This window comes from Cucurbita pepo, chromosome 18 (genome assembly GCF_057944985.1).
Source record: "Cucurbita pepo subsp. pepo isolate OVF chromosome 18, ASM5794498v1, whole genome shotgun sequence".
Taxonomy (NCBI): domain Eukaryota; kingdom Viridiplantae; phylum Streptophyta; class Magnoliopsida; order Cucurbitales; family Cucurbitaceae; genus Cucurbita; species Cucurbita pepo.
In genome coordinates this window covers 6,675,867-6,688,615 of record NC_141815.1, presented here as the reverse complement: position 1 = coordinate 6,688,615, position 12,749 = coordinate 6,675,867, and the positions used below count along the sequence as shown (strand labels likewise).

The following is a 12,749-nucleotide window of genomic DNA, read 5'->3' as shown; positions in this document are numbered from 1 at the left end:
GTTAAACATGGATTTTTCACTCTATTTGGGGCGGGTCCCATAACGCTCCGACCCCCGCCGACCAAACGAACATTCTTTTTACAATAATAATTTTATGATATGTGAATTGGGCTGATTTTCTATTCAAATTGTAAGTATACTTTCAACACTATCATATTGTATATCTATAAGAACTAAAATTCAATAATTTTACAATGGAATATGTAATACAGTATTTTTTTCCGAGTGTCGAGACTGACTCCAACCCGAACTCTCCGAACTCCCGAGTCGAATCTTCAGCAAGAACAGCAAGAACTGAAAGAGAATGTCAATCTGCTCACTTTCACCATGATCTGATGAAGAAATGGCCATTGTAAAGAGTAAACTGATAGCTATATTCATGTTGTGGTGTTGTTAATATCTCTAGCATCTTTCATCTCCAAACCAGTTGTTTTTCTCCTTCGGTCCGGTAGGTCCTTCTTCACCGTAGAGCTCGGTCGGGAACAGGGCGAGTAGATCTTCCAAGGAAAATTGAACGATCGGAGGAAGGATATCGATTAGTTTTTCGATCTCCGATCTTGAATTATACACAACAGTCGGACCCCACTCTCTCATGTACTGTAACCAAGCTGGTTCAGAAACAACGCCATCACCGAGATATTCGGCAGCAATGATTTCATATTCGATGCTTGAATCGACGAAAAACTTGCTCCGAGCTACATCATTCCTCACTCCAATTCCAGCTACTGATCCCTGAATATAGCTCCCAGGATGTGGGAAGCTAGCATGACCATGTTTCGACGAATACACGATCGGTTTATTGCCATGAATGAACTCCAAGTCGGAAGCATCGACCCATTTCCCTCCGCTATGCTCCGAGAAGTACACTTTCCATAGCTCCCCCGAAAAGTTGCAGATTCTAAGAGTGAAGTGTTCCCAATCACTAACATGCTCTCCTATCTTCTTAAGTTTGATATTCAGAAACTTAACTTTGAGGGCTGCTGGTCCATTAAAAGGGCAGAAAACCCACATCACAATATCAGTAAACGTTCCTCCAAGTGCTGGTTTAACATGAACATAGAGCCGTGCGGTTTCGATGTTGCCACTCTTCAAAGTTTCTCGTGCATTCTCGTTCGATGGTAGATCGATCCAATACTCACCGTCGTTTTCCCCTCCACAAGGAAGATTGGAACCTCTACTGTCGATAGGCTCACCTTTCGTGTCGCCATTTTTATACAAAACAGCACCATTTTTGAAGAACCACGGCACTGATGATGGGAAATACGCCTCGTCGGGATGAAAGAAGACGGTTGGCCCGTAATGCTCGATGAGTGCTTGAACTTGGTTCAGATTTGGCATGCCTTCTAATGAGACACTGAGATTCTTCAGACAGGAAATTTCAAGATGTTCTTTCAATGAAGTACAGCAAAAGAATGTGCCCACAGAAACACCATTCTGGTACATTCCCCTTTCATAGGGTCTTGTTTCCCAGACATGGAATGGTTGAGATTTGGACTCAATGGATACAATTAAGTCACTAGTCTCGCATCGTTCGGTAAGATCAGCTCGGACGCATCGAATATCGTCGGGTGCAGGCTCGTCTGGCTTGTCAGTGACCAAGAATCCCATGGCTCGGTAACCCTCCGGGGCATTAGGCAGCCAAATAAAGCCAGAATCCACTCCATGTAAGCCAGAACTCCAGATTAACGAATAGTTTACTGGTCGCTTTAAAGCAGGAGATTCACTGACTGAGTTGTCAACACGAGCAACTTCCGATGCATCACGAGCAACCAAAACGTAGCCTCTCAATGGATGGCCACCGGGCTGGCAATAGTGGCCGAGGCAGAAAAAGCCATGGGGGATTGCCTGAGGCCTGTAAAATATGGCACCCTGGCTGCATCTCCAAACCTTTTTAAACTTGGTGATCCTGGAAACTTCTATCTCTCCAAGGCTTATTGTTCCAGTGGAAAAACCTTTTCCTAGTGACAAATTCACAAAAAGAAGCTTCACATAGCTGCAAAAGTAGATGGTATTAAGAACATATATAGAACATCAAACACACCATAACCTAAAACCGGTTTTAACGCTAAGCTTTTGAGTTTAGAAGTAATTTACTATGGATTCGAGCAGTCCTATACTCTTTGCAATGATGTTAATACTTCAAGTCGACACGTGAGAGAAAGTATTAAGAATATAAACGAAAGATGAAATACACCCGAACGAATTAGCTTAAGTTTTTTCGTTCACCCAAATCGTCGCAAAGGATTCAGACCCAAACCTACATCTTTTAAGAAGGTTACAAATACCTTGACGGGTCGAGTTATTCTCAAGCTAATGGCTCTGATCGTAGTTTAATGGATGGAAGTCGTTGCTTTACAATCTCCAAACAAAGAGAATATTCATCCAAGACCAACTGTAAGATCCCACGTTGATTAAAGAGGGGAACAAGTGCTAGCGAGGGCACTAGGCCGCGAAGGGGTGTGAGATTGTGAGATCCCACATCGGTTGGAGAGGGGAACGAAGTATTCCTTATAAGGGTGTGGAAACCTCTCCCTAGCAAACGCGTTTTAAAACCGTGAGGCCGACTACGATACGTAACGAACCAAAGTGGACAATATCTACTAGCGGTAGGCTTTGGTTGTTACACTAACGATCTCGTTCACTAGTTCATCCAAGACTAACTGTAAGATCCCACGTCGATTAAAGAGGGGAACGAGTGCTAGCGAGGACACTAGGCCACAAAGGGGTGTGAGATTGTGAGATCCCACATCAGTTGGAGAGTGGAACAAAGCATTCCTTATAAGGGTGTGGAAACCTCTCCCTAGCAAACGCGTTTTAAAACCGTGAGGCCGACTACGATACGTAACGAACCAAAGTGGACAATATCTACTAGCGGTAGGCTTTGGCTGTTACACTAACGATCTCGTTCACTAGTTCATCCAAGACTAACTGTAAAATCCCACGTCGATTAAAGAGGGGAACAAGTGCTAGCGAGGACACTAGGCCACAAAGGGGTGTGAGATTGTGAGATCCCACATCAGTTGGAGAGAGGAACAAAGCATTCCTTATAAGGGTGTGGAAACCTCGCCCTAGCAAACGCGTTTTAAAACCGTGAGGCCGACTACGATACGTAACGAACCAAAGTGGACAATATCTACTAGCGGTAGGCTTTGGCTGTTACACTAACGATCTCGTTCACTAGATCATCCAAGACTAACTGTAAGATCCCACGTCGATTAAAGAGGGGAACGAGTGCTAGCGAGGACACTAGGCCACAAAGGGGTGTGAGATTGTGAGATCTCACATCAGTTGGAGAGAGGAACAAAGCATTCCTTATAAGGGTGTGGAAACCTCTCCCTAGCAAACGCGTTTTAAAACCGTGAGGCCGACTACGATACGTAACGAACCAAAGTGGACAATATCTACTAGCGGTAGACTTTGGCTGTTACACTAACGATCTCGTTCACTAGTTCATCCAAGACTAACTGTAAGATCCCACGTCGATTAAAGAGGGGAACAAGTGCTAGCGAGGACACTAGGCCACAAAGGGGTGTGAGATTGTGAGATCCCACATCGGTTGGAGAGAGGAACGAAGCATTCCTTATAAGGGTGTGAAAACCTCTCTCTAGTAAACGCGTTTTAAAACCATGAGGCTGATTACGATACGTAACGAACCAAAGTGGACAATATCTACTAGCGGTAGACTTTGGCTGTTACACTAACGATCTCGTTCACTAGTGTGAATAGGTTATATACTCTTATTCAAATTCTACTGAACAAGTCAATCCTCCTCTCCATCTAAATTCGAGATCGAAAACGAAAGCAAAACAACAGAGAAATCGATCCACCAGAGGTTTACACGTAAAGAACAAACAAAGAATACCCAAAATCTAGCAAGAACAAAGCACTCAACATTCATATTTCATCATCCCAATGTGCAGCAGCTGCTAAAATTTTGACATAGCTACAAGCATCACAAGAAACAGAACGTAACACAACCGAGAGATATTACAAAGAAACCAGCAATCCAAACAACTTTCCCCAATATACAAAAGGGTTGAAAAGAGAATCCAAAACAGAGTAACCACGAAGAAATCATCATAAAACACCAGCGATTAAAGCAACTTCCAGCACCAGTTTGATCAAAACAACAAACAACAAACAAAAAAGATCGAGCAAAGGGTTAAAAGAAAGAATCAAAAACAGAGAACCCAGCACAAAAAACCAACAATCCTCACAACTAAAGTGAATCAAAATCAAGAACTAATACCTGGAGGCCAATTTGGAAGTGTTGAAGGCAGAGAGAAGGGTTGAGGCTCAGAAAGGCACACGTCTAGAGGATCAACGACGCCATTCCAGCACCAACACTCGCACCCAAACATCCTTCAATAACCCTCTTGAAAACCCTTCAAAGCCCCCAAAAAATTGCGATCAAACCCACGAAATTTGTTCAAGGGAATTTGCCTCTACTGTTTTCGAGGAATACCCATATGGGCCAGAGAGAGAGTTATGGAGATAGAGAGAAAAGAGAGAGTTCTCCAAGAAAATTGTTGTTGTTTTGTGAATTTAAAGCAGTTCAAAATTCTTGAAATACTGTTCTCAGATACCAAGAGTTGAGAGAGGAGTTCGTTTAATCCATTATTCATTCTTACCCTTTATAAGTGAATCTTCAAATTTTAGTCATAAATTTCAAACTTAAATAACCCAACCACTTTCCATTTCAATTTTAATCACAATCGACATAGAAACAAACAAATGCTCCTTTAGTGTCGATACCAATAACGATTACCGTGAGATGGATTCAAGCAACATCGACCATAGCAATTTTGTTAACGTCATGGTGAGGAGCTTTAGCTAGGCTAAAACGCTAACATAACAGGGAAAAAGAAAAGTGATGATGAACAAAGAACTCTCATAAACGGTCATATAAAAGATAGAGGTGACCACAATACCCGAGAAAAAGGGGACTAAGATTCGAACGAGAACAATTTTAAAAGTAAATAAAACACGAGAAATTAAAAAAAAAAAAAAAAAAAAAGTTAAATGAAAGCGTAAATGAGGAAGGTGGATTGCAAATGCACGCAAGTGGTTGGATGACCTTCCTCTTCTTTATAAAGATTCTTTAATTTTTTTAAATATTTTATTTATAATTTTTTAATTTATAATTTTTTTTATTGCATTTTGTGTTCATAATAAAATTATTATTTTATATTTTATATTTTATAATTTTAAGGATTTCAATTAAATATTTTATAAAGAAAAAAGATATTAATTTTATAAATACGAGTATGTTTAAGTACGTCATTTTCAAACATGTTTTTAATTATTTATAAATTTGAATCATATAAAAACAAGAAAAATACATATAAAAAGATAGTTAGGTTTCGCCTGCTATTTAATTTTTCTTTTAAATTTACGGGTATTATTAAAATATTTAAAAATTTAAAATATTAATCTAAAATCATATAAAAACATGTTTTACAGTAAGATTGAATTAGACACCGAGATTATGAACCAACTCAGTGCGTAAAATTCTTATTTATTTGAACGGAATTCGTAATTCAATTCAGATCATACGAATTGAATTTGAGTGATCGGGATAAGGGATGGGGTGGGTGGGTGGGTGAGGTGTCGCTATCCAATTGAATGGTCGCCGGAGGCGTTTGTTTGGATGCTTGGAATATGCTTCTTCAATGATGGATAAGAAAAATCTCTTCCACGGCGAAAACGACGGCGCCGGCCGGCGACTAATGTTAGGTGGTGCTCATTTTAATAATCCTTTTTTATTTAATATATGAGAGAATAATAAATATAGTATTTTAGGATATAAATAAATAAATATATATATATATATATATATAGTATAATATATGTTAAATTATAGAAAAGATTCTTAAACTTTTTACGTTAGAACCTGTTTGGCCACACAAGCTGCTCGTGCATGCAGGTTCAGTCGTACTTCACCAACTGAGCACAAATTGTTTGATATCAAAGGTTGTTTGGCCACACACGCTGCTCGTGCATGCATGTTCAGTCGTCTGCGACTCTAGCAGACTTGCCTCCGCTCTAGGCCAAGTTTACTACAAACCACGAATCTTCACAATGATATGATATTCTTGAGTATAAGCTCTCATGGGTTTGCTTTTGGGGGCCTCGTACCAATGAAGATATATTTCTTACTTATAAACTCATGATCATTCCCTCAATTAGTCAATGTGGGACTCGCTCCCAATAATCCACAATAATCCTCCTCTCGAACAAAATATACCATAGAACCTCCCCTGAGACTTATGTAGTCCTCGAATAGCCTCCCCTTAGTCGAGGCTTAACTCCTTTTTCTAGAGCCCTCGAACAAAGTACACCTTTTGTTCAACACTTGAGTCACTTTTGACTACATCTTTGAGGCTCACAACTTCTTTGTTCGACATTTGAGAATTCTATTGACATGACTAAGTTAAGAACATGACTCTCAAATCATGTTAGGAATGATGACTCTTTACAATGATATGATATTGTCCACCTTGAGCATAAGTTCTCATGACTTTGATTTGGGCTTCCCCAAAAGGCCACATACCCTCCCAACAGGCCAATGTCTCTCATAAACAACGTTGCATCTCATCATCATTTTGGTTCCCAAAAACATGACTCATGCATCATGATGTCATCCCATGACTCGGGATAGCTCATACATCTTAACTTGCTTGGGCATGTCTATCGAGAACTGACCCATGTGTCGATTATATCAGCGGGATATCTTGAACATCCATCCATCTGGGTTCTATTGGGATATGAACTCTCCCATGTCCATGTCATGTCATTTATGGACTTTGTACCGGATAGCGGGTGCATATAACTACCTTCGATACATGGGATGGGACACAATGTCGACACACCCTTGCAGACCCACACTGTCCTTGAAAAACTCATTTAAAATAAAATTGCTCGAGACGCTCGTCTCACAACATTCACCCACATTGTGACACACGTATGTGCCACAAGGTAGCTCACTTAGGTCACAGAGATGACAGAGAGTTAAGATCATGACTCTCTCTAGTATATTTTGAGACATTTTTTATCTTTCTAAAGAAGACGGTGATTTTTGCGAGCAGTCATGCGACTTCATGGAGTGTCCGTTGGGTGTTCGACTAACACCAAATGTAGATTTTGGAGCTATTGGTTGGCAACTCAAATCGAATGTGAGAAGAATGTTGGGATATACTCCTTGGTATATTTAATATGGGAGGCTTATTAAAAGAATGATGGCTTAAGCTCAGTTTGTATCACCAAGCTTTTCAAAGAAGTGAGTTAATTTTAATTTGACTAATGTAATCAAAATGGTAAGAATCCAACTCAATCCAACCCTTTAATTTCGAGTTGAGTTTTGATTGTTTATAATTGAGAAGAGACAAAAAGTGGAGAAACAACCTACCGCTGAGCGGAGAAGTCCGACGAGAAACGCAGAGCATAGAACTCCGACGGAAATAGAACGGAAAGCAAAGTGAAGAGACATCGACGACGACGACGACGTCGAGTGAAGAAACGGGAGCTGAGAAGAGAGTCTGATGGAGAAATAAAAAGGTTACTAGCGAGCGACATCAACGTCCTCTATGAGATGCAAACGACGTCAACAGAGAAGACGAACGCTGTAAGATGAGAATGATGAAGAGTAGAGAGATAACGAAATAGATGATCATCGTTACAATAATTAATTCAGTCTCGAAGACTTGAAGAGTGCATGTTCACCCATGGCAGGGTGAGACAACATGACTCATGGGCGAGCTGTATGGGCTTGGGCCTTTTTTATGATTTTCGGGTTGGGTCGAATTGTCCCAATAATTTAAAATTTAAACTGAACCGAATCGAGTTCCAAAAAATGAACCCAACCAAAATCCAAAGTCTTTTTAAACCCAACCCGAACCCAAAGTCCTTTTAAACCATACCCAACCCTTAGAATTCGGATGGTGTCGGGTTGGGTGTACACCCCTAGTATTTGGAAGACTTGTTCGGAATTAAAGTTTGTGAACAAATTAAATGATTGCTTGCTGATACATCCTAATTAACTCAAATTTTTATCAACAATGTATAATAAAAGCTTCAACAGCATTAACAGTAACAGATGAGCACATATTCAACACATTTGATTTACAGATTCGAAGCCACAAAGGCTATAATTCAAGTGATTGTACAGGCCAGTGTTTATGTTCTTTGATCACAGATCGATCAAATACTACCCCCCCCCCCCCCCCTTCATGCGAAATCATGTAAACAATAACAATTACCTAGGCCAAAAAAGCTAACTGTAGAAGGCATTGATGACAAAATTTAAACCAACCAAGTACCATACCCTTAAATTTTTAACTTCGTTCTCCACATATCAGCTACGACCTTCCTTGGCTGTGGGTTATCGGGTCCTCGGTCTCGCTGTCCGGAGGTGAAGTACAAGTATCCATCCCAAAAACCAGCTAGCGTCGTTTTTATGCGGTATGGGAGCTTTCCAATCACTGACCAAGTCTTCATTTGTTGGGGGAACGAAAAAAGAAAAACGTGATCAACGTAACGTACGAAATTGTTTAAAGAGGGCTTTACTCGAAGATAGACAAGTTCATACCAGTGTATCCAGATCAAATCGGAAGACCTCTCCGACCAAGATCATCCGTTTGGTAATCGGGTGCTTTTCCGTTGTACCCCCGGCGATGATTAGAGAATTATTGACAATAACCCAAGCACACTCGATATGAGAATCGGGTTTTGGCATTGGAGTTAGTGTTTTCCATTTCATTTCATCATCCAGCATGTAAACATCACCATAAACAACCTGAAAACATGAAAAAGTAGGATCAACATAACCTACTGATGCTAGGTGAACAGAAGGAGAGCACTGAAAGAAATGAGATGTATGTATGTCTGTCTGTGTTATGGCATCCTGATAATGTAAAATCTGACCTACATGCATTTAACATGATAAGCCAGCCTATCAGCTATCCAAAAACAACTCGCAACAAACTCTTGTGCTAAAATCAAAATATACCTCAAACCTACGGGAGCACTTAAAAATAGGCGAACCGGGTTTGGCCATGAAGTCGCCTTCTTGACCACCGATCACAAAAAGCCGATCATTGGCCACAACACAAGCCCTGGAGAATGTCAAAATGGAATATGTTAGAGGAACTATTTCCAAATATTTGGATTGCCTACAACATCTTCTTATTATGGATTGCAACTTTGAAGGACTAAATTGTCTCGTTTGTGAACGAGTATTTTATTAAAACGAACAGAGGGTGTCCCAATACCTGTGTGGTCCTCCACGGGGTATGGGTATTTCAGTCCGCCACTTATCCTCCAATACTTTTCCATCTTTTACGGCAATGCTCCAGTGTTCCAGTCCAGGTGTGTGGCGATTCTCCTTGCTACCACCCATCACATGGAGTCTTCCTCTCCATAATTGCGTTGCTGGGGCATATCTGCAAACTGTTGTGTTAAAAAACTTTGGACTTGATAAAGATCTCAGATCTTACAAAACATTTTCTTAAAGTTCACATTACGAAAACATGTTCTTCTGTGCAGATAAAGATCTCAGATCAACAACCAATTGTCATGGCAGCCGCCGGGACGTAAACTCAATCAGGATCTTGCAAGTCTAGTAACTTTGATCTGCAATCTCAAGTTGTTTTCTCTACTCTTCCAACTACACATTTAAACAAGGAAAAGGCCCAACCCAATATAGGTAATGTTTGGATGCCCAACCTCCAAAGAAATTAATCAATTCTTCTCCTCACTAGTTTAATAGTTCGCTCCTATTCTTTTCTTCCTACATATAAGTTTATACAAAATATGAAGCTCATCGCAACATTCAGGGGAGTTTGACTCATAGTTAGCTTTACGTAACTCGGAGTTAAGAAGCCATGCTTATAACTAATATGCGAATATGATTATCCTAAGATATTGGTATGACAATCACACGAACAACATAAACTTAGATCACCTAAATGTAAACTTGTGAAACCCATTTTTTGCACAACCTTAAATCTACAAACCAAGCCTTTATAATACATATATTTTTGCACTAACACACACTTCATGCCCCAAATTTCCATTAAGTAGTTAGGTTGTGATGAGTAAAGCACATATATGGATAAAAAGATATAATAATTAAGCAAGGAACTAACCAGCAAGAACATATAAAATAATTTTTTTGCCCGGAAAAAGCATATAAACTTCTGTATGAATAACAAGATGGCTCACAGCATACCTAGGAGCAGGTAGTGGGGGCATGCTGTTCCATTTCTTCGTTTCAGTGTCGAGCACAAATGTTCGGGCTGTAGGCCCTCTGCATTGGGGTCCATATTGTCCTGATATCGCATAAATGTATCTACCATCAGTTGCCACTCCTAAATGTGAATGTCCCATCTCTTTTGGCATGTCGAACTTCCCGATCCATGTATTATCAGTGAAATTAAACATGTCAACGTGAGAATGCACCTACACAAAAAGAACAATAACATCAATTGTGTCTTACTTCCATATTAACAAACTTGAAGGTAGAGCAAATATGATGACACTTTCAACACCGAATCATGATTCATCTAAGCAGCAAGCAGAAGAGGAAATAAGATGCTGTTTCTTCTTTTTTAGAACTTGAAGAGAATCTGAAATATGTTGGACACTAAAATCTTTTACTACTAGATGAAAAGCCCAAGGATACAAAATAATCAATAGTGTCGAAGGAAGGTAGAGAAAATATGATGACACTTTCAACACCGAATCATGATTCATCTAAGCAGCAATCAGAAGACGAGATAAGATGTTGTTTCTTCTTTTTTAGAACTTCAAGACAATCTGAAATATGTTGGACACTAAGATCTTTTACTCCTTAGATGAAAAGCCCGAGGATACAAATATTGCTTCCTCATATAGGCGTATTATGGTGTATAACTAAATCGAAAGCAATCAATACATAAACATACATACAAAATCAAAGATGCATTACAAACACTAGGAATAAAAAAAAAACTTACATAATCGATGGTTCCATATCCTGCAAAAACGTAAAAGATATTCTTAATCTGAATCGCTGATCCATCAAGACGAGGCACAGGTGCTGACGGCATTTCCTCCCATTCTAAATCAGGTGCAGGTAAATCAAAGTAGGTTCCAGGTAAGAATCTCCTAGAATCAATCTGCTTTTCATCAACCTAAAAACATGATTTCGTAAGATCAGTTTTATCACTCCAAAAAAAAAAAAAAAAAACAAAAAAACAAAAACAAAAACAAAATCGCGCGCAAGAAGCAGAGATGCATTTGAGAAGCCTAACCTGTGTAGCATTATCAGTGGATGAATCCGGTACAACTAAAACCTCAGGTCTCCGGATCGCCCAATTTGACGAAATAGAAAAGTAGGAGGAAGACAAAGAGGAAGACGACGTCCACAGCACATCTGCAATGAGAGCGGCACCGAGAAGAGCGGCACAAGTGATCAGAAACACTAATTTCTTGGTAGAAGAAGCGTTCTTTTGATGATTTCTGGTCATTTTTCATCCAAATTGTGGAATCCATGAAAGAAACCAAGTAGAAATAGGAAGAAGATTTGCAAAAAGAGAGAGGCTCTGAATACCAAAAAGTCGACCACCGCTGGTTTGCAACGAAGGGATTCTGCGTAATTGCCGCACACAGCTTTCTAGTTTTTTCCTGCCGAAGAAAAGCGGTGGAAATTAATTTCTTTTTTTTTTTTTTTTTTTTTTTTGAAACTCCAAAATTACTATTTTTATATTTTATATATTCAAAATAAATTATATTTTTTTAATGATTTTTTAACTTCAAAATTTATAAAATTATGAAGGTAATATTGAAATTTTTAAATAGGGTGTACTCGAGAGAAATCTTTTGGACTAGACCGAAATTTTAGGTTGGTTGAGTTGGTGATTCGATTAACTCAATCCTTTGTTTCCACTGCATGTTATTAAATGAACACGACTCTCCACAATGGTATGATATTGTCCACTTTTAGCCTAAGCTCTCATGGCTTTGCTTTGGGCTTCCCGAAAAGGCCTCACACCAATGGAGATAGTAGGATTTTCATCCAACACTTCCCCTTAATCGAGGCTTGACTCCTTTTCTTTTGGAGTCTTAGTCATTTTTTACTATGCCTTCGATGACTCCATGGAGTCCTTTGTGGTATCAGAGCATGCCCTAAACTTAGTCGTGTTCATCTAACACATGTTACGTTAATAACTAAAATCTTATAAAACTCAAATATTAAACATTCATCACTAATATCAGTTAGAACCGTCAAATATTCTTAATTTTCATAATAATCTTAAAATTAAAATAAGGTAAGGTTGAATTGTAATCCTATTTTCGGATTGTTGTGAAGTTCATTTGTATTGGAGAACAACATGTAGATATTCTCACCAGGCCGAACAAGGGTTAAACTTGCAAAGATGCATGAGTTGCATGAATTGAAAACTCTCGAGCAAAGAGCCAATAAACTTGACTTTTACTCGATTTAGTTTTTAAAATATTTAATTTATGAGGCAAGTTTAGGAGATCTAATTTATAGAGCAAATAAATTCTTATAAAGAATGTTTCGTTCTCCTCCTCAGCCGATGTGGGATCTCACAATCCACCCCCTCTTCGGGGCCCATCATTCTCGCTGACACTCGTTCCCTTCTCCAATCGATGTGGGACCTCTCAATCTACCCTTTCGGGGCCCAGCGTCCTTGCTGGCACACCGCCTTGTGTTCACCCCCTTTGGGGCTCAGCCTTCTCGCTAA

At 39.4% G+C, this 12,749-nt stretch overlaps 2 protein-coding genes across 3 annotated transcripts; both read right to left on the bottom strand.

The window, feature by feature from the left end:
• Positions 1–98: 98 nt before the first annotated feature.
• Positions 99–4,998, bottom strand: LOC111795747 (vacuolar sorting-associated protein (DUF946)). Of its 2 annotated transcripts, none has more exons than XM_023678313.2 (2): positions 4,250–4,606; positions 99–1,958 (listed from the first exon to the last, which is right to left on the bottom strand). In XM_023678313.2, the coding sequence occupies exons 1-2, from the start codon at positions 4,359–4,361 to the stop codon at positions 403–405; spliced, it is 1,668 nt and encodes a 555-aa protein (XP_023534081.2). In that variant the 5' UTR covers positions 4,362–4,606; the 3' UTR covers positions 99–402. The 2 variants fall into 2 exon arrangements, 1 of the variants encoding a protein (XP_023534081.2); XR_002815243.2 differs by having other exon boundaries at positions 1,854–1,993; positions 4,250–4,998.
• A 3,084-nt stretch (positions 4,999–8,082) lies between these two features.
• Positions 8,083–11,647, bottom strand: LOC111795895 (kelch repeat-containing protein At3g27220). Its single transcript, XM_023678523.2, has 7 exons — positions 11,292–11,647; positions 10,995–11,171; positions 10,229–10,458; positions 9,270–9,440; positions 9,008–9,113; positions 8,588–8,794; positions 8,083–8,490 (listed from the first exon to the last, which is right to left on the bottom strand). Exons 1-7 carry the CDS (start codon positions 11,505–11,507, stop codon positions 8,326–8,328), a joined length of 1,272 nt encoding a protein of 423 aa, XP_023534291.2. The 5' UTR covers positions 11,508–11,647; the 3' UTR covers positions 8,083–8,325.
• Positions 11,648–12,749: the final 1,102 nt, after the last annotated feature.